We start from the raw sequence: 23,614 nt of genomic DNA, 5'->3' as shown, positions 1-23,614 counted from the left end.
TAAACTTAATATTATATAGCTGGATTTTGCAAGTTCTTGTCACAGATATACAAAAGTAGTATGGTTCGAATTGTTCGAATCTTTTGAGCACGAAAAAGGCATCGTAATCACTCAACATGATTGAAATATCACTTTCAACGGACTCGACGATTACCAAATTTCAATCATTGATATAAAGTATATTTTTGAATCGTATATTTGTGTAATCATTAGGTACGTTGATGACACGTTAATGGACACCACGTGTTTAGCAAACACATTAAAAGAAATATTCATTTTTCGCAGTTTGTAACGATGCCTGGATATGGAATTGATAGATATTCTCAGGTTTGAAGTTCGGGCTTGAACTTGATTTGATCATTAATCACGAGAACCTCTTTATTGATAGAAGATGAATTATGAACAAAAGGAGCATTAATCACGCAGGGTATAATATGAAATTAATTAAGCGTAGCGTAAATCGAGTCATCAAACGAAGGGGAATGTCTAAGATAAAAATTAATTTTCGGATCGGATTAAATAACGGAACAATTTTCAATAGTGATTTTTATTTAGTTTATTTTTGAGATATTAATAAAATATCAAATGACGATTATTAGCAAGATCTTAAATTTGTTAAAAATTTATGATTCATTTGTTAAAAATTTATGATTCAAATAGTTACTGATTATTTTTAATAATTAACTGATTTATTTTTTATCTTTTCTCTCGTAAATAAACAAACGTTTGGTTATAGAAATTAACGACAATTATACTGAATTAAAAATAACATAAAGGTGTGGCTAAATAATACTTCAGTCGTAGGATAATTTAATATACATTATTTAAAAAACTAACGCTATAATAACGAACATTGAAAGTAATTCTCATATGGATCACCATTCGACTATCTTGTAGTACACGAGTCGCTAGAAAGGCAATCGAGAGTACTATCGAGGTGAAATATCTCGATATAGCAACGTGTGTCGCTTGGTCAATGATTACGTCCAATGAATTCCTTATTAAGCGACTGCCATATTCAGAAGAATCGATTACGTCTGATGAATCTTCCACAGGCTATATATGTATATTTCATTGCCACTAGGCAGTCTGCTTTTAATATTTTTGTGAAATTTTACGACAAAAATTATGTACATCATATACTATACAATATTATTGAAATGAAAGAGATATTGTAGAATATCCGTAGGATATACAGAATTGGCTAAAAGTTTAGATACATTCGTATTTTGTACTTAGTTTAATATTTTGCTATATATGTTAAATATTTCTGCATATTTTGACAGGAACATGTCTATACAATTGATGTTACAAGCATGTTCCGATATTAGAAGATAACAAAGTTATTAAAAATTCTTATATAAATCATTCTATAGTACGAGCGAGTTGCTAAAAAAAAGTAATCGATCAAACTTTTGATCGTTAACGTATATTATAGGATAGGAGTTATTATTCAAGTCATTTAAAATCTGTTTGAGAAACAAGATTGATCGACGATCATACGTACATGATACACACGTAACATGTTAAATTATAATGAAATCAAAAAATGGTCATTTCCTCGCAACGAGTATATATTCGTCGAGTTAAAGGGTTAATGAACTAAACACGTCAACAGTAGAATACCGAGGGTATTAGCAGGAAAAGTCGTGGTCGCGGTACAGCAAGCGGATCGAAAGAGCCGGCGTGCGTGAAACGTGCGTGCGTGAGCAGTGAGCGCATAAAGGCGCATCTTCTTGCGGGGACGCGCGTGTGTGCGTGTCGCGCTGCGAAGCGGATGTTCTATATGCGGAGGACCGGACGCGGACGACCATGCGACTTGTACCTGACGCGTTCTCGTCGTCGCGCCTCGCAGTAAAACCGTTTCTGTAAATAAACTCGTATCTGTCAGAGAGGCACGGCCGTACACCAGCGAGTAAGTACAAACGGCCGTGGTCGGGATCTTTTTGTTCCGGCCCTTTATATTGTTCCCGCGAAATTACCAGAGGCACCGGATAGATCGCGAACACGAACACGAACACGAACACGAACACGAACACGTTTGGTTAAGAACCGACATTCTTTTTCTTCTTTTTCTTTTCTTTCCCACTTGCGGCGCGTCCGCGCACGTTCACACGCTGCTCCACGCTTTTTACCGCTTAATGAACCTTAACCACGCGGCGGTTTTCCGTAATTCCGCGTAAATCGCGCGACTTGAGCAACCATGGCGAATATATTTCCTTTTTCTTCCGTATCGATCATTTCGCGTGTCATGTTCGACAGGCTACCGAAAACTGATTCGGACTGAGTCGAGCAGCAAAGGAGTTTCGGAGTTAAAGAGTTAAATTTGGAACTGAAGATGAGGAATACACAGTGGAAGAAAAGAGGTTGTGAAACTGATTGTGTGTTGTTGGATTGCAATAGAAGTGCTTATACTTAAACAACGAACAGAGCTTGGCATACGTAAAACAATATAACATGTTTTTACTTTTTCCTTATCTTATTCTTGTCTTTGTTCTCATCGTTTGTCGCATCTTCAACATAAATGTACTCTAATGTAGAAGAATTTTTCTTGTGAGATACAAGAATCTATTCTAGAATTCCTACAGAAAGGTTTCTAAATTTACGATGATTCAAACTTCAAACTGTTATCGTTTTTCCAATTAGTTCAATGACGCCAATTAACAAGAAAGTTACTCAAAAATTCTAATTACGTATAAAAATTCACGAAACTCAGCAGTTCTAGAATGATTTATAGTGATAAAATTTTCAATAAATACACTGCGGATTTTCATGCATTTGTAAGAAATTTGAAGGTGCAAAAAATGCACATAATATGAAAAAAAATTTACAAAACTTGCAAGATGCTTTCTATAACGATATAATGTTCTGCCGAAGTTTTATTTTTTTTTTAATTACAATCTGAAAATTATAAATTTGTTTGAAATCAGTATGTTAACGACTGATAATACTTTTAGTTTTCTTAACAAAAGTACAAACGTCTATGATGTATCATCAAGCTGGATTTACCGAATTTAACCTCGATATTTGGGACACAACGATGTCTTCAACAGATAATTGAACGCCTTGACCTCATTATAACACCGAACCCGTACAAGCGCTCGTATGAACCCGCATCCTGCTCGCACAAGGCAGGAAATGTCATTCCTATCGTCCCGTGCTTCGTATTTCATCTCTTTTTCTCTCTCTCTCTCTTTCTCCCTCTGCATTCCAATTAAATTATTCACCTGCAAACCTTCCGAGACTTCGTTACTTTTTAATACTCGCATTGGTGTATGCTCTTCAATTTTTATGTCACGTTGAACAAATTGAAAACTTGAAATTTGCCTCGATGGTTCCCAAAACTATCATTTGTGATTGAACAAACTCGCTTTTCTCATTTTCAATTCAATTTTCATATTGAAATCGTAAAATTCTTTCGTTTTCAAAAATTTAACGTAAATTTGTTAACACTAGGACAACATTTAAAATATAATAATCGTGCTAAAGAAATCAAAGTGCAAGAAATGGGAAATAGTATTTTAAAACAAAAAACATTAAAATAGAATTAAAAGTAAAAAAATGGTACTTTAGAAAAAGATCATTAAAATCTCTAAAAATACATTGTTGTAACACAATAAAATTATTGATCATTTTGGTAGTTCCAAGAATAAAGATTTCCTCAAAAAGTCTTGTTTGGAAAATGTCAAAGTATGATCAAATAATTTTCAATCGATTACTCTCGCCGCAGGTAATATTCAACTACGTAATTAAGTATACAAGGTTAAATCGGTCGTAAAATACAGTATCAGCGTTACTCTACGATAAGTTGTTTAATTTCTTTCAAGCATTTCTTACTAAAGACTTTCACGTCAGCACGGCGATTATCTTTCTATGAAAAATTTACTTTCCTTTCCACTGTCAGTTTCTGCGAAGAACACGTCGCGGAAATACAGTTTCTTCGTGTCCTTGTTACATGGGTAATTAATCATCGATAATGCGACTACTAATTACGAAACACAGCAGCTAAGTAAAAGAAACGAGAAAAACGCTTTGAAACTACGACTGCTAGAATAGGGACATGAATATGCAAGTAGATACATAGGCTATGATTAGGATTTTTATCCGCTTTTGAAAAACCCGGCGTTGCAAAAACGGGCATAATTACAAATAACGTGGAAAAGTATGTGAAATATTCAATAGGTTAATTGGTTATTTAATAAGTAATACAACTTTCATAACTTGCAAATTAATTAACAATTTAGTACAAATTAAAAGTTAATTATTTCTATCTAAATCTTTTCATTTCAATCATCTTTACAAAAATATAAAATTAGATATGATAGCTCGAAGTCATGGTCGTTTCATTTATAGATTTGAAGAAAATGTGTGTGGACGACAGTAAAAAATTTTCTCCAACGTGACGATCGTCGGCGTAACCCCGATCGAGGAAATCATTGTACGATCGTTCCGCGTACGGTGATAGTGACGTCATTTGTAAACGTTTATGCACAAGTGTTAATCGTCGTTAATAAGAAACGAACGTTGACCCAGTGTAACTAGCGTGTATCTGTTGTATCAAAAACTGTGTCAATTAGGCGCGTTACGTCAACTTCTGACTGTACTCTCCCTGGAAAGTTTAATAATGTAACGACATGATATCAACGCGACAAATTGATCGACGGTTTCGGTCAATTCGGGAGCAATTTGCCTGCTGAATATGAGGAGATATGATAATGCGGAAGATACAGTTGCTCACAAAAGTGTTCAAACACTTGCAGGAACATTTTACGAACAATTATTATCACCATATTGATCAAGTTTCAAATAAATTCAAAAATTTAACTGACAAAGATCAATTTAATTAGATATCAACTAAATTCCAATTCTTACTCTAAATGTATAGTAATAAATAAATATATAGTATTATACATTATAAATATATAGTATAATTATATATTATAAATATATAGTATATATAGTATTACTTATTCTAATAAATATATAGTTTAACTGTATTTGTAGATATCTTTTAGGAATATACGAAACGTTCTGAAATTCTATTAATATTGTGATAGAACTAAAATTATTACGATTATACTGGCCGATGTTGAAACAAATCTAAAAATATTAAAAGATATTTAACACAACATAATTTATGTGAAACTACATAATAGTTATTATATGTTTAAGATGATTATTTATTATTATTATAAGATGTAGTGTAATCTTTTAGAAAATGCATGTCTGCAATACCTTCTCTACATATATTTTCAGATTGGTTTCGTAATAGTCATCTCTTATTACAGTGTTAATGAAATACAGTTTTAGTCTAGAAAACATTCGAATACTTTCATGAGTCACCGTACCTGCAATATAAAAATATAAAGAACTTACGTTTCTGTATAGCTGAAATTCTCAGTAATCATTCACAATTACTACCAAGTATCTATTAATTTTCTATGAGAGGAGTAAGAATTTCAAGAAAGTCATTAAAATATTTATTTAATGGTTACACTTTCCGTGCGAGAGTAAGAGAATTTGTCAGAATTGAACAAGAGTCAGAAAATGTTCTGCGACCTCTTAAAAAATCTTCCTCGAAAATACTTTTTGCTCTGTCGGTCAGCTATGTTAACGATCTCTCGGTAGATTGAACTGGCTTTTGCTCCGAGATCGTAAAGCTGTCTGCTCTCATAACCGGTGCTGGTGACACCTCTTGTAGCTTTTACTTCGTGATGAAATAAGCTGTCTGAGGAGAAGAAAGCGGGAGTTTCGAATTTTACGACGCCGGGAATGGAGACTCTCGCTGCATATATAGATTCGTTGTGTACATTCGTTGTTCCTCTCGTACGTGTATGTGCAGTTTCGAATTAGGAGCTTCGTGATACTTTTGTCATAAAAATCTAACTTTATTTTATGCGTCATACTCGTTTATATTCGTTTTGTCTGCACGGAATTTACGAAAACTTATATTTGCAAAATTAGATGCAAAGTTCTTAGTACATATTAATTTACGTATGTATAATATGTACAAGTGTTAATAAAAATATCGTGATGAATATTCTGTATTTTATTCTTCGATCTCATGTCGTTTTATTGCCTAATAAAATATATTAATTTAGAACTAATTAATTTAATTTTAGAACTAATTTTTCTTACGTTTTCAATGAATATCAATTATCAGTAATGATAATAATGATTGATAACAGACGAATGTCATAACCAAAAAATCAATTTTTCGCCGTCAACAACAGTTATCGGTAACCAAAGTAAAATTCCCATCATCGAGAATTATCTTTTAGTCAATTATAATGAATTAATCGATTAATTTAAAATATTAATCTTTAAACACATACAACGTTCTGTATCATTAATTTTAAATCTATGATTTAGAAAAAAATTGTGCATTTATTTATAACAGTTATGATGTTTGTTTTAACATATACTTCTGATATTTCACTTTCGGATCTACTATCGAGATTCCACATGGCTAGCATTTTTCACTGCTGCAAAAGGAAATACATCCCTTTCGAGCTTTTTAAAATTTCGCCGCGTACACGACCTTCCAATTTTCTCTTCTCAAAATTCAAATAAGATTCTTGAAACGTGCGTGATCTCACGAATTCCACGAAGGTGATGTACGTTGGTATATCTTTAGTGTACAACTTCAATGTGTATGTTGAAACCCACGTAATAGACAAAATGAATAATTTTTCTTCTTTATTTACACTTTGGAAACTTTATTTGCGGTTTTTATTACAGCTATATGCGTAGAACCAACTAAAATAACAGAGGAAATGAGAATATAAACTTTATACATTAAGGTTACAGTCTTTAAGGAAAGTGTAGACGCATTAGCAGGCAATAGCATCTTCAATTGAAGATTTTAAAATGAAAAGGTATTTGCATAGCAAATACTGTTAATGAGACTACACATATGGTATTTTTGTAATAATTTATCAATGAAATGTAATAAGGTAAAATGAAATTTTCAAAACGTGAATACATGGATATGTAACTTTTAAGTTACATGATGTTACAGATGGCCAACGTGTATTTTGTTATACGTTCACATTGCGTCGTGTGAAAATCGATAACGAGAGATAAAAAAATAACAAATTACTTAACACTTTGAGGCATACAATTTTAAAACAGAAAGTGGATCCCGCTTTTTGGTGTTGATTAAAAATGTGACAGTTTTATTTAATTATTTGAAAAAGTTTCACGATTTAAAGATAGCAATGCTTGTGAAATCGTGAAACCAAACGATATGAAATCATGCATGAATTCATGTTTAAACACTTGAAATATAGCACAACTTTTTCATACCACCACGCCGCAGATTTAAGAATATCTGTTATCTCGACTTCAGCGCGTAAAAGCTATTCTCTGCCATTGTGGATTTAACAGTGAGTTTTTTCAAAGCCGCGTCGTCGCTTCCGCGATCATCTTATGCCAAGTATCACCGATACGGGGAGACAGTAACGGGTGACCAGCGGAGAACAAATTGACATGCGGCTGGTTGCCCTGCATAACTGTGGCGTCCGCGGCCGCAGCATTCTTCCAACGGATTATCATTATCGGCCTTCGTGATACTCAATGAATATCCAATGACTCGATGTTACGTGGTAACCCGGTGTGCTGGTGTATACCCACGCGAACGATCCGTACGTGATCGTCTTGCAACGTTCCATCGATCGTCGTGACTTTTCATCCGTGATCGAAACCGAAGAAATTACCATTCGGTTAATCGTCCACCGATCCCTGATGAATCGGTCACGATCGTCGAAAACGAAAGTCGTGTCGAGATTTACGACGATATCGGACGCTCTTGCTAGTAGTTTCAGAATATACATTCGTTATTTGGCTGTATTTTATGCACTTTTACACAAGATGTTATACTGAAAAGGAGATAACTGTACGTGGAAAGCAAGTTAAAAAGAAAGAATAAATTTTGTTCACTTACTCACGAGTTTGTAAATTTGTTTATACAGGTATAGAATTTGGTGAATGTTCAAGTGTTCAATATCAAATGCTCGTAGATTCGAATAATAGTAATGGTAGAAACATAACGTGTTTAGGTCACGGTGAGCTGACTAGAATTTAATTCGCTTCAAAACAGGAGGACCGTTTCTGAATACATTCTTGACGATTCGATATTTATCAAACAAAAATATGATTCGATTTATTTTAAAACAAAAGTAAGATTCGATGTTTTGACTCTAATTCAACTAGGATGTACATTTTTAATGAATTGTGACTCGATACTTTGATTGTAACTAAAACTGTAAGACCGGCAAGGCAAAACTTACTAATCGGTTGAAACGGTCTCGTTTGTTTTATCTCCATTCTGACCTAAACCTGCTCGTTTTTACCCCAAGTGCCCTAATTGCTAGGTTTTCGAGATTCGAGATAGCAAATCTTCAGAGACTTACGTATGCATGGAGTTGAACAAAAGCGTCGTATTACATTCATTCTTGAATCGTCTCTTCCTCTCAACGATCGGGAAACGTTTCATGTATCCGCGGATGTTTCGCAGCGAGTTTTCGAGAAATCGTTTCATCATCGCGGCGAGAAGTCGAGGCTCGTTCGTCTTCGACGAACATCGACGGAAGACTGGAATGCGTGCGCGAATTGCTCTTCGAGAATCCGATAGAACAACGAGCGTAGGTATTTAATAAACGGCTGGCAGTGACGAAAAGACGTGGGCGAAAGTTTTGGCGACGGTTCTTTCATCGTCGTCATATACTGTCCACCAACCGATGTCCCGCATTGAGTCACACTCGCGCGAAAAGGAAAGTGATCGAAATTGTTTTCGATCGAGAATCGTTTCGTAGGAAATTTGTACGAACTTCCGAAAGTTTGTACAAATGCACGAAATATCTGCGAGTGTGTGTTTGAAATTTACTTGCTCGCTTCAAGTATTCATTGTTTTTAAATCGTTACGTCCATAATTATTAACCTTCGATAAGCAAGTTATCGCATTGCCCATAAAAAAGATTGAGGAGCTCGTGTCCACAATTTTTTTTTTTTTATTCCAAGCTTCGAAAAAAATGTAAAAAAAATTTGGATCACTTAATGAGATCTTTATTACATTATGCAATCAGTTTCTCAGTCAAATCTTTAAGAGATTTTTCAGGAAGATTAAAAATTTACAATAGTAATCAGGAAGTAAACGAGCCAAATTGTCTGTAGAAAATTCAAAAATAAAATTCGAACTTGTATTTAGAAAATAATATTGCAACAAATGGAAGACTCTTAAGAATGTAAGTTAAATGCGAGTAAAGTTAGAAGAAAATCCAACAAAAAGTATATCTGTACATTATGCTTATCTGAGATCATAAAAACATCTGATATATCTAATCAAGGTACAATTTAAAACATTAGTCTTAAGTCTCATGGCGAATAGTAATTTTGTGAATTTTTTAAATATGAAACATGAATAGCAAGGAACATGATTATATGAAGAAGGAAAATCTTACTTAAATAGAAGCAAGTCGACCATGTTATAGAAATAAATAGAAACAGTTCGTTACGCAAGATTTAAGAAACCAAAAAAAAAATGAGGAAAGTATCACACGATGTACCGTTTAGTTTCATAATTCAACAGAATTCACACACGTACATATATCCATCGTTCTAGAATCATCATTTCAAGCTTGAAACAGTGTCGGAGGAATATTCTACGGAAAAATATATGGCACTCGAAGCGATAAAACCGAGACATGCGTCAGCGTGCAAATCGTGCGAATTGTTTCTACGGCTTGTTTGGAACGGGCTGATATCGTGCTCGTGCAAGCAAATATTTGCGTACCTTCGCGTACCATAAGTCTTCTCATAACAGTATGTAATCTTACGCATATAATATGGAAATAAGTGCATAGAAACTGCGTAGGCGTTCAAATGCAAAACAAAATATTTTTCGCTTTCCTGAGCAAAATTTCTTAACCATTTGTCTTACGATTTTCTTTTCAATTTATTCTTTTTTTTTTTTTTTGGTAAGAATTAGTTATTATAATTTTCTATGTCGCGTTTGATTAGTATCTACATACAAAATACGTCGCTTTTTCAAATCAAATTTTGATAATAATTTCTTTGCAATATTATGTATTATATGTATTCAAGACAATTTCTGTATGATTTAATCCATTTTTCTATCGACTGTCTTACTTCATTATTCTAGATTTACACAAATTATTAATTCCAGAATTGAGAAATTTACGGAATAAAATTGTTACAGATTGTTTCTCGATAATTGGCACATCATAGAATTATTTAGATGAAATGGAAGAAGTTTTCAACTTCATTTTTCTTCATATAAGAAAATTAAACGAAAAATGACTTATATATACACATATTTTTTTTATTACGTAATTTATAGCAAATCTATTTTCTAACGTGAGTGGTAATTGAAAATGAGATCAAATTTAAGAAATGGCATTGGCTCGTCAAATTGGCACGCACATTTCACATGCATTGCACCTATCACAATATTCAATAAAAATTTGCAATTTAAAATTTGAATTCGAATTTTATACAGCTATAATTTTTCCTTTATTCACAATTCACACCACGAATGTGACTCAATGTTATCGGACCAAGGGGGTTGAAACGAAGAATCCTCGTGCAATAAAGTTAAAAGATACTAATTGGATTTTAAAAACAACTCTTTCATAACGAAGCGAACAGATGTAATGATAAATAATTAGGTTTTTATAAGACGCGACGCGTTAAGTGTGAAAGACTCTGGAAAAGGTTAAGATACGGAAGAATGCGACCTTGGAGGTCGTTCAGACCAACTGTATTTGAACAAGTATTATCAGCGAACGAATCCACCTAACGAGCTCGTAAACGTAGCAAACGAGCTTTTTATTAGAACGTAGAAACATTTTGCTGGAACTTGCTTCCCGACTTTATCCGACGAATTACGTAAGATAACAACGTGCCACTATAAATCCATATCCCAACTTTTACTAGAATATGTTGTTCAACTCTTAAATATCATAGACGTTGAAATTTACGTGCAATTTAATATTTTTATAAAAGAAAGCCTAAGTAGAAATTTGCTTTCACTGCTAACTAACAAACGTGTTCTACCTTCGATATTTTATATATTTCTGCATATTCCGTGAATCATCATCTGTGTTTTTGCACTTTCAAATTTTCCATAAGTACATGAAAATTCCTACACGTATCAATCCTCTAACTTTCGAGAACGAAATGTCGACAATTTTCTCCATTTAACTTAACTACGAACTCCTTCCACGCTCACAGACACGGTTTCCAGTCTCACGAATTGACTTTTATCGGAATCGTTGAACGAGATAACTCGAGTTCTAACGAAACGACATGCGAGACATCTTGTCCGAAGGCATCGCACGATTGCGTTGCAAGATATCTCGTTCGAAGCGTATCGCGAACGATATTGCATGACGAGATATTTCGTTCTCGTAGAAGCGAACGTGTTAAGAAAACGTCTATCTACTAGCAATAAAACAAAACGAGCAACCTTTCTCACAATCAGTTCTCCACGAGATAATAGCCTTGTGTCTCATGTTCGAAAAAGATCTCGATGACGACAATCTTCTCTTTTTCGTTCTGCGACACGAAATCGTGCGATCGACGCGTCGCGTATTCCAGGGAACTCAATCATAAGAGGAACGTTGATCCTGAATTATTCATGCGACAGGGCAGCAATCGAGAAGGCTTTCCAAGTGAAAATCCGAAGGTGTGAGTCATCGATGCATTCCGAATTTTCTAGCCGCGCTTTAAAGGAATTCCAACTGTCCCATAAAGATACAGCGACCCCGGGGAGGAGGGGAGGGAATAGACGACAGTTAGAATGAAATATGGCCGTGCATTTACTTAAACACGTAGGACAGCTCCAGAACGGCTTGAGAGAGAAAGTGCAACGACCTGCGCTTGGAGATGATATCACGTACCGAAAGGATGACCACCGCCAGGGCAAGTGTATATAGTTTCTTTGGTGAACCACGTAACAAAATTCGCGGAAACGAAGCCAAAGAAGCTAAAGTTCGGCGGTAATATATTACGGGAGTTGTTGCGTTGGTTTTGTTTGATTCTGTTAGATCACCGCGCGGTTAAGTGGTGAAAGATCCACTTACCGTAGACTAATAGGGATTTCGGTGAAATGGTCGCTGGCTTTTTTCCAATGGCGCATCGCTGAAGAAGTAACATACAAATTTTGACAATATCTCGTTTCGATTCTAGATAATATTGCGTGATAATATTTCTTTGATAAGTTGACAACTCGTTTTGATTCATTGAGCTTTAAATAACGTGGACCATCTGTGAGGCAGCTTCCAACTTTCGTTCAATTCCCCTTTCTTTTTTCGGAATTATTCTTATGTATCTTTATTTTATATTTTTCAAATTATGCTTGGAATTTATAGTTTGTTACTTTATTATACTTTTTATTTAGCAATTGAAGGAGGATTTTCGTCAAGATTGAATTAATAGTATAGCGTGATTCTGTAATATCTCGAGATTGCAAATCTGTGTGAAACTTACAATGATAAATACACGTTCGTTACTTTATAGTACATATGTTGCAATAACAGAGAAATAATCATTGCTATGCATTCGTAATAAAAAGTTCAACTACGCATTATCATAACCGTTGCAATGATACCTCCGGCGACGACAATATAATGGTCATTCGTGCAATAGGGAGATAAGCCTGTGAAATTACAATGGTCGTTAGCACGGAAAGGATTACCGTGACAAACGTCTGCGAGCAGATTGTTAATACACGCGTGTAATCGTTGGTGGACAGAAAATGTAGTTCTCCACTTTACTGAGAGTGTCTTGCTACTCGATTATGTCTATATCAGCGAATATGTAGCAAATGATCGCGATGGTTCGCTACGAATTCAACGGCATCCGAAAAAACGCTGATCATTCTTCAATGAGATAGAAAGCGACAAATTAGAGTTCACTCTTACTAATTTCTCCTGGTTACTTTCTAATTACTGTTTCCATCTCCCATTACTTGCACTTTACACTAAATGTACTGTAAATTAAAGTTAATGTTACGTTCGTTTTCGCTCTACTAAGTAATACGTATGTACTCGTACACAGAGTTGTAACGCGTTTTCGCAAGAAATTCTACGTTGAATTAAATGACTATCCGACGCATTATCTACGTTATTATACATACACTATCTATGTATTTATATATACAGAAGTCTGCATACATCTGTTAAATTTCAAATATTTGAAGAAGTAACATATTATGTAACACATTATTTAATGTTACGAAGCACTGAAGAAATGAAGATGTTCTTTACGTTTGTTTGATGGAAATAAAAAATTACGTAGTCTACTATACCACTGCCATGATTACGTTAAAATGTACGAAATTTTACGATAATTATAATTATCATCAAAGTAAACTTTATTTGCTTTATTCTATATATTCGTGAGTACATAATGTTTTTAAATTATCGATACTTTGGAATTTTTTTTTGCTTTAATTAATAAGTTAATTAAAACCGATAAAATGTCAAAGACATTTATTTTTTTTTTTTTTAATATTTTAAATTACATTTCTGCTCGGTATTTCGAAGCAGCATTTAATTCAATATAATTTAATAGAAGTATGTTGTGTGGAGAGATTGTTATTTAGAGAAATATTGAAGAAACCAAGATCTCGTTTTTTCGTGTTCATGTTCCCTTGGAAATTTTCTGGACTTTTCTGGAAATTATTCAAACGTTTGTGTGTCGACGTTACAAATAAGAACGTTAGGCAGAGCACATTTAATATTCTCTTTCAGCATGAAAAGCGGAGATGGCCGCGTGATTTTAGCTCGAGGTGCAAATTTATTGTCGCATGGAAACGAGATATGATAAAAGCGAGTAGACCTCTCTCTGTTTGCACGTCGACGAGCGTTCTGCAAATTGACATTGCCAGCCAACTCGATGATAGGAATTAAACGTGCAGGGAGCAACGTACAGTACGTTTCGTTCTTTCTTATTTTTTTCTTTTTAACACGTGTAAAAATCCAAGGAAACGTGTCTCGAAAATGAATGTAAAAACTGCCTCAAAAGATCAAAAGTAAAAGATTCTCAACGGAATAGAAATGTCTTATTTTTGTCTATTATATATTATTTCTTCTATAAAAATAATGTGTCGTAATTACACTGATAAAAGAACTACATTCACATTTTCATATATGTCAATCTACATGGATAATTTAATTTACCAGTTAACTATTAAATTGCATATTTATGTAAGATTGTATATACACAATATACAAAGATATTGAAAAAATATATATATATAAAGTGGAATACTCGTCATAATTTTGAATAGATGAAACAAATCCCTATTTGGTGTTTACTTCTTATTTATACTTCACGAGCGTTTTCTTTATCGTTGTAATCAAAACGATATGGCAGGATTATCGAAGATCAACGTTATATTTAGGTCTCATAATTTCATTAATACAAGCGATAATAAAAGATTAAAATTCGATAATCGCATTTAATTCATATCAACAATCGTGAATACCATGCAACGATTTCTAATCATCCATGTATTGGAAATTACTGCTATTACAATCTAATTAATTACTTAAATTCTAATATCAGTGAGATGCATTCAAACGCGCAGCAAGATTTCTAAATGTTATCTCTATGAGATTTATTTATGAACGACTAAAGCGAAGATTGTTAGAAGATGAACAATAGCAACGCTCTAATTACTGTGTGCTCTCTAATACTAAAATATTTGCTTCATTAAGCTTGATGTCTTCATTGCGGTTTATTCGATGCGAGAAATACTAATCGATCGTTCTTTCGTTTTCATGAATAATAGCATCTTCCTGTTGAATATTTTTAAACATTTAGTTCGCAGTTTCCGGCTTTTCCAGCAGTTAATCTCTTTGTTACAATTACACGATATAATTCGTTTGATGAGGAGTACTTCCTGTTTAATTATTGATATAATTTAATAATATAATTTAAATTGGTATATTTTAAATCGATTGATACGAGCCGATCGATATAATTTAAATCAAGATTATTAAAAGATAGAAATCGGGCTAAATACATGACGACGCGTTATTGGAAAATTAGCTGTTTGAAATTGAAACGCTCCGTTTATCAAAATTCTTAATAATAATGTTATCGATCTACGCGAAACGTAATTTTCTTGGAAGCAGCGATTAATAGCTGACGTTTATCAATGCCTCTTTGTTGAAACTAGCGCAGTTGATTTGAATATTTCTACTTTATCTCTATCGCAGTTTCGTCGATATGGAAATTGAAAAGCCATGCGCTACGGATAGAACAATACGCCACGTGTGACGAATCGCACAATACGCTTTCAAACGCCGCGTGATAAAGCTGTCACTTTCGAAACAAGTTTCAAATTTTAATATTCCAGTACTCTTTGCTCGCCGAACGTAGTTTACGAATACTGTTCGGTGATTAGATTTGACTGGTTGCCTTAAATATCTGACATTGATAAGTCTTTTTAAATAATTTTTTATTTATATTAATATTCAAAAGATATATATTTTGCAACTGTATATTCAGTAGATGTATGTACGTATTTGAAATTAATAATTTATGTAGGTATTATTGATATGATTACAATTTTATTTGTTCGAGGATGCGATTATTATACACAAATTACGAATCATTATTATACACGTATACTTCAGTAATTTTTGAAATATTTATGTAGACATTAAGTAGAATTTCCTGTTCAATCTTCGTGTGAAAAGAAGCTTCGTGATTTAAACATGATGTAGAAGCAATAAATCGTAATAATAAATTCGAGGGTATGGGAGTATTATTCGGGAGTATGGTTCGAATCAACGTTCCATCGTTCATGACGATATCAGTGAATTTTTTACGTTAATTAAGCTCGTTAGGTTACTCCGTAGAGCGTAACGACCATTCATTCTTATTACTCTCAGTAATAGCACAGTTATTATCCTAATTTTGCTCTCTTTGTTATATAAACCACCCATTCTGTTTACAATGAAAACTAAGTACAATGCAGCCCTTTATTCATAGCAATAACGTATCTAATTTCATCTAAAATTTACTCATTCGAAAGCGAAATTGGAAGGAAGAGAGTGAAAGAAAAAGAAAAGGCGAGAACTAACTAAATAAGTTAAATACAAGAAACAATCTCATTTTTTAAATTAAATCTCAAAGTTTCTGTAAAATATTAAACATGTCAAATATCTCCTCTATTTTTTTTAAATTTTAAAATTGGTCTAATTTCATTTAATGTAAGTAAGTAACTTAGTAAATTGGTTCGTTTAAGTTAGTTTAATAGCTATTAATATTTTAGAATCGATTCGCCAATTTTATTAAGCAAATTAACTACCAATTGCAAGTTTAAAAATCTATTCGCTCGAAAGTAATAACAAAATCGGAACGAAGAGGGGTGAAAAAGGAAAAGCAAAAGTCGGGACAATAGTGATAAATCGGAGTTCCAGTACCGACTGAGATCATCGTTCGAATGAAATAACACGCACGATGGAAAACTAAACGTCACCGTTCGGGGGATGCGAATGCACGCGTATCGCCTTTCGTAAATGGCGTCTCGATATTTTTTCAAACAAGATCGAAACTGGATCTCGCATTGAAACAGCGAGAGTGATAGATCGGAACGTTGTGGTATTATAAAAAAATAAAAAAAAAAAAAAAAAAAAAAAAGAAAAAAAAAAAAAAGAAGAGAAAGGAGAAAACAAACAAATGCTTTTGTTTCGAGAAGGCAACAAAGAAGCATTGTTGAAGTTTAGCTTGATACCTGGTATCGTTCGCCGATCATTCGTTAGGAAAGGATCACAAACGGTAAACAATGAGCGTGTCACCATTGAGAACGCCGCAGTATTGGCAATTACATTCACGTCCACGTCGGTATTACTTGCGCGCTTATAATGCCGGTATGTATCACTGGTGTGTATTATAGCGGCGCGCAAGGACGCGGGGGAAAGTGACACAGTTTGCGCCATAGTCGGCGAGAAGAAAATCGACGAATCAGCTCTGGCGAGGAGAGCCGTTGGGAAACCCCCATTGTCTCGTATCGGTCTGGCTACCGTCAACGCGACAACCCTCGCGAGTGACATAATCTTTTGCCGCTTTCATTCGCAAAGACGATCGTGCGTCGTGTAAATTTGAAACGATCGCTAATTTTAAAGCTAAAGAGTTCCTTTCCTTTTTATCAACTTTTATTATTTAACGAATAGGTTTCAATCCTGTCGTAAATTTTCATCAGGCTCCCGAATTTTTTTTTCTTTTTTCGAAATTTAATTTAATTTAAACCCGAGGTGTTGGTTAAGGTTAATTACACTTTCCAGAATGATTTTACTCATTTCCTTTGTGCTTCGTGTTTAACCTCTTGCGGTGGAATGACGTGCCACGCGCGTCGAGACTATTCGGCCCAAAATTGCAATATTTTTTCAGTATATATTGAAATATAATCCAGGCAAAGCAAATGATAAATTCATTGCTTCTTAGTAATTTCTATCTGCGAATTCAAAAAAGAAGGGCGAATTATCGTATACGGTTCGGTCACTCGTTATGGTCCGCGGAACCAGTTTACCAGCGCAAGAGAGTTGAAGAAGAATGAACACGAAATTCACTATACTCTCATTTTATAATTATATAAAAAATTAATAATAAACTTGATTCAAATACAAAATAAAAATAGTGTAAAATTTATAGAGAAAAAAATTATATACGTTAATAATATTAATAATAAATTTGATAATAGACGATAATTTTTTAAATTAATAAAATTCAAATTTATAATAACAATTCTAAAAATTAAAATTATTCTAATAATTAAAGCTTCCAATACAACGTTTTCGAGGAATTACTTTCTATCCCGAAGACGCGAGGAGTTTTTCTCTCAAATTTACACAAATCCTAGTCGTAAAACTTTCATTTTTCCTAGAAAAATTTCACCTGTTTCCTTCGAGTTCTTCGTTTGCCAGTTTCGTGTTATTTCTTTAATATAAAATTTTTGCGAGATCGTCGTAGTGAACGAGACGCGGATGGAATGTTCGTAATATTTTCATCAGACTCTCGGTGTATCCTTTCGGTGATCTAGTATCATTAGTGGTAATCGGTTAAGCACATTTCTCGAGCAAATTCTATTTGTCCTCTTTGAGCCGAGCTTGGATCTTCTAATTTGGTTCTCCATTTTCTACCAAGGAGTGGATTAAAGCGTCAAATGGACGTTGCGAGATCCTAACTTTGTAAACCGGTGGAACGAGCTACGAGTGTGTCAAAGCGAATCAAGCATTCCGCGAGGGCCCCGGTTCACTGTTTCTTCGCCCGCTCTCCGTGGGAATACGTGTATTTTGGTTAACTAAACGTCGGGGAATCTCGCGCGGAGGTAAACTTCAAAATTGGAACAGCGGATGGAAAGTAAAGGAAACACCGTTTCGGATAATCAAGCCGGCGCGGCCGGAGTTTAATAACAGCGGCCTTCATTGTCGTTAAATTATTACGACAACCGCGAGTTGTTACTTGCGAACGCGTTGAATGCATAATAAGTTTCTATTCAGGCGACGATTTCGCATACGTAGCCATTTGGTTTTTGCGTTCGGTAGGTAATATTAAACGATGACGACGACGACGACGATGATGATGATTCATTTTTCCATGACATGTAATACGAAATCTTTCGATTGTCAGGCGTTATAAATCAAACGAATCAATAAATCAAATTTCAAACGAATCGATAAATCAAATTTTAAAATAAAAGAACGTGGAAGGGAATTTGGTAGACTCGCATGTTGTAAATCAAATGGTTTTAAAACGCGGAGAGAATGTGGTGTAGGATCAAAATGATTAATGAACGAGGAGATACACCGAACGAAAAGGCGGATGTTTCAAGAGACGAGTAATACAGGAATCGTGGAGAGAGAGAGAGAGAGAGAGAGAGAGAAAGAGAGAGAGAGAGAGAGAGAGAGAAAGAGCCGGGAAAGAAAATTCACTGGAATAATAAATCCTCAAAGGACAAATTCTCGTAAGAATATAAAATGGACAAAGTAGGGATTTTCGTCTATTGTCAACATTCATGATACATGGTTGCCGTTCCGTACGAAACAAAACTCAAGAGAGAATCTGAAGCATGTTAAGGACGAGCAACAAAGGAAGGAAAACAGGCAGAACGAAGTGGCAGAAAAAAAGAAACAGAAGGAGGAAATTTAAAATGCTAGATTGTGAAGAATGAGAGGAGAATCGGACAAAAGTTATACAGATACTGAAAAATGAAAGAAGATTCGTCACAAGAGGAGATACGTATTGTAGAATTCATGAAATAATAAAATATAAAATCTAGGAGTCTGTGTAAAATATTCTCCTGTAGCTACAAACACAAATGGAATAAAACTGAATGAAAATTGCACGTGTTGCTACAAATACTGCAAAATGAAAGAAGATTAAGTTTTAAAATAATAAAATAATAAAATATGAAATCTAAGACGGTGTAAAATATTTTTCTGGAGCTACAAACACAAATGGAATAAAACTGAATGAAACGTGTTGCTACAAATACTGCAAAATGAAAGAAATAGGATATAAATAAATAATAGGATATAAAATCTAGAACTATGTAAAAGAAGATTAGCTGTAACAGAAGGATGCATAAAATAGAATTCATGATATAATAAATAATATTCTCTTGAAATTACAAATACAAATGGAGTAAAAACTAACAATGAGTAAATGTTGCACGTGTCGTTACAAATACTGCAGAATGAGAGAAGATTAATCACAAAACGTAGAATTCGTAAAATAATAAAACACAAAATCTACGACCATGTAAAACATTCTTCTAAAATCCCATTAGTGAGCATTTGTAGATGTGGATAGTGAGAGATTTACGATCGAACATTAAAGTAATCAGGGAAAAAGATCAGATCGTGTTTCACGCAGGGGGAAGAGAATCAATTCGAATCATTTAGTAAGTCGCAGTGTGGAGTCTCGTCAAAATGGAGAAGTTTATGGTTGATAAGGTCGGGGCCTACGCTTCGAGCCAGTTCATCGTTCATCCGATCAAGCCAATTACCCAAGATTAATTTGGTGGGCAACGTTCGCGGTAGGACTGCGCATTACACAAAGGTTAACTCGTATTTAACAGCTTCGAGGGGCGAAATAAAAGCCTGCGATTCGACGTGCGTAATTGACATTTGAAATCTGTCGACGCACGAGTTTCTCTCCGATTGATTAGCAAAAGTAATTAATTTTTTCTTTTAGAAGAATGTAAATAATGTAAATTAGCAGACAGATGTTACAATAGCAACATATTTCTTACAGATGTGAATATCAAGATACAAATATTTTCATTCAGAAGACAATGTGATTAATTGACGATTAACAGACAATTCCTGAATAGTGTGTTACTGAATTCTGGTAGTTATACTACTGGAAGCTTAATAGCAGTAATGGTCAGTAGTATGAACAGCAAAAGTAATTAATTTTTTTCTTTTAGAATAATGTAAATTAGCAGACAGATGTTACAATAGCAACATATTTCTTACAGATGTGAATATCTAGATATAAATATTTTCATTTAGAAGACAATGTGATTAATTGACGATTAACAGACAACCGATTCCTGAATAGTGTGTTGCTGGATTCTGGTAGTTGTACTATTGGAAGCTTAATAGCAGTAATGGTCAGTAGTATGAACAGCAAAAGTAATTAATTTTTTTCTTTTAGAATAATGTAAATTAGCAGATAGATGTTACAATAGCAATATATTTCTTACAGATGTGAATATCTAGATATAAATATTTTCTTTTAGGAGACAATGTGATTAATTGACGATTAACAGACAATTCCTGAATAGTGTGTTACTGGATTCTGGTAGTTATACTGGAAGCTTAATAGCAGTAATGGTCAGTAGTATGAACAGCAAAAGTAATTAATTTTTTTTTTTTAGAATAATGTAAATTAGCAGATAGATGTTACAATAGCAATATATTTCTTACAGATGTAAATATCTCGATATAAATATTTTCTTTTAAAAGACAATGTGATTAATTGACGACTAACAGACTGATTCCTGAATAGTGTGTTACTGGATTCTGGTAGTTATACTACTGGAAGCTTAATAGCAGTAATGGTCAGTAGTATGAACAGTAATATCGCTGCCATCAGTGAATTACTGGCGATATTGATGAATTAGCGAGACTAATGAAGCTGGAGCTGTCAGTGTGTTTTAGAAATTCGTTGGACACTGTTATTCGTTGAAATCTGATAGCGTCACGATCATACTGGTGCGTCGAATTATTGTCACCTATAGAATGAAAATTCACCTATAGAATGTCGTTCTCGTTTGATTATTAATTCCTTAGAATGCATGTCATGCATTATGTATGAAATATCCACGTAATATAATCTCATATGCTTGGACGTTTTATTCTTTTAAAGCTATTTTACATATTTATATATTTTTTTTAAACTATGTTTTATTAGAGATATAAATTTGTGTAACAATGGAGGTTTCCGCCAACGCCGAAACAATGCTTGCTGTTTTTTTTTGCAAGTTTCTTTCAACAACATGAACGCTTGAGAAAATATAATACACTGTCAATTTTAAAAAAGTTTTCTCTTTTACAGATTAAAGTAAACTAAACGAAATTCAATTTAAAATCCATAAACTTAAATTTAACTTGAAATTAATAAAACTAGGTTTCTTATATTTTTACGATTTATTAAAAAAAAAAGAGGAAAACAAAATAGGTGGGAAGAAACCTTTGACCCATCCTATACAATATTCGTGTTATCAAATGACACTCATTAAACAGAGTGAATTAAAGTTAATGACATCTCAATGGAACTGGAATGTAGCTAGTAATTTAGGAAACACAATTGTTTCTGACCGGGGTTATTTCACTAAATCGATTAACAGAGGATAATCTGTGTTTCCTGGAACACGTGTTGTTCGACTCGTTGCATCTCTTATTCCTCCACCATCCCCTCCCAAAATTGTTGCAAGCAAACGTGTGTTTATGCACACGATGGTTTCCTCCCCTGCGAAACAACACTCGCAACGCTAAGCTTCGTGAAAAGTAGGTTGGGCGTGCCAGGCCGCCACACGTTCACCAGATTTACACCCTCGTTCCGTAGAACACGGAACACTTGCGCGAGTAAGCTCCCTTCGAGATACGAAATACGTGGAGGATCTTCGAGAACGTGTCTATTTTCCAACCGTACTAACAACGCGATATTGTCGTTTAGAAATTAGTCAGTTTTTAATTAACGAAAGAGCAGAAAGAAAGGGGAATATCTTACATCTTCGTTAGACCAAATGTCCACGTATTAGTTGAGGTTGTTCAGAAATTAGTCAGTTTTTAATTAATCAAAACAACAAAGAGAGCGGTAATGAAATTTTACTTCTTTAAATGAACTGAGATTAGATACTCAAATATCCAAATGTTCAGATGTTTAAATAGAAGGCAAGTCGTTCAGATACCAGCCAGTTTTTAATTAATTAAAGGGACAAAGAGAAAGGGGAAAAATTTGAAAGGTTTTGCTTTGTTAAATGAACTGGGACTAGATAACTAAATATCTAAATACTCAAATGTAAGGCAAGTAGTTCAGAAATTAGAAGTTCACTGGAAATTTCTGATTAATAAAGGAACAAAGAGAATACAAATATTTTTTGCTTTGTTGAATGAATTGAGATGCCTAAATATCCAAGTGCTTAAATAAAAGGCTCGTTCAGAAATTAATCAGTTTCTAATTAATAAAAGGACAAAGAGAAAGAGGAAATTTGAAAAGTTTGAAACGTTTCACTTGGGTTAAATGAATTGAGATTAGATACCTAAATACCTGTAGGGTATCATACAAGATAATTATAACTGTTATCACTTTTCACTAGACTATCGCACTAATAACTTTACACATAATTTTATCCAAGTAATTCAAGTTTTTGTGACAAATACTGAAACAAATTATACACAATATTGTTGTATACACAATACACAAATTATACAATCTACTGAAACAAATAATAATTTACTATTATTACATGTAGAATGGTGAAGAAAGAAATACTCAATAAGTAAATATTTGTTATAATAATAAATTGTATGATAATAATAATAATAATAAATTTATTATTATTATTATTATTACACAATAAATAAGTAAAATTGATTTATGTATAGCAGCAACATCTGCCAGCTCTGGAAAAGTGTTTTTCACAACTGGAAACATTGCTAGTATTTTTGTGCAAAAAGACACGTCATTTAAACTAATTACTTCGTTGTCCTGAAAACATAAACTGTATCGTAGGCATCCAAGTAACAAGTGTAGAAATAATAGATACGTAGTATCAACTATCTCGTCTAGCAGATGTATCTCGTAAGTAACAGCTCTAATTGAGACAAAGAATTGGAAACTGTTGTCGAAAGATAAGAAAGCAGCCAGAAATCTCTCAACATGTGTGTGTGTGTGTGTGTGTGTGCTTCTATGTGCTAAGAAACACGGCGGGGTGTGTGTTAAAGCAAACGAAGATCGTATCGAACATATGCTTTAGACAGACTGTAAGTGATACCTTGCTGATAAAAAACTCTCCGAAACTAATGATATTTCGACCCATGTTGTTCATTAAGATCTTTTTGCTACA

General features: G+C 33.8%; 1 protein-coding gene across 1 annotated transcript in view; it reads right to left on the bottom strand.

The window, feature by feature from the left end:
• LOC122536712 (GATA zinc finger domain-containing protein 14-like) overlaps window positions 1-8,591 on the bottom strand; it is a gene marked incomplete at its 3' end in the record, with an annotated part of 31,614 nt that extends 23,023 nt beyond the window's left edge. The window contains exon 1 of the mRNA XM_043669292.1: window positions 8,415-8,591. Coding sequence (XP_043525227.1) covers window positions 8,415-8,454 — 40 coding nt within the window. The remainder of the gene's footprint in view (window positions 1-8,414) is intronic.
• Window positions 8,592-23,614: the final 15,023 nt, after the last annotated feature.

Source organism: Frieseomelitta varia, unplaced genomic scaffold (assembly GCF_011392965.1).
Source record: "Frieseomelitta varia isolate USP_RPSP 00005682 unplaced genomic scaffold, Fvar_1.2 scaffold_157, whole genome shotgun sequence".
In the NCBI taxonomy this organism is placed as follows: domain Eukaryota; kingdom Metazoa; phylum Arthropoda; class Insecta; order Hymenoptera; family Apidae; genus Frieseomelitta; species Frieseomelitta varia.
Note: the sequence above shows the minus strand (reverse complement) of the source record. Positions and strands in the feature narration are given on the sequence as shown.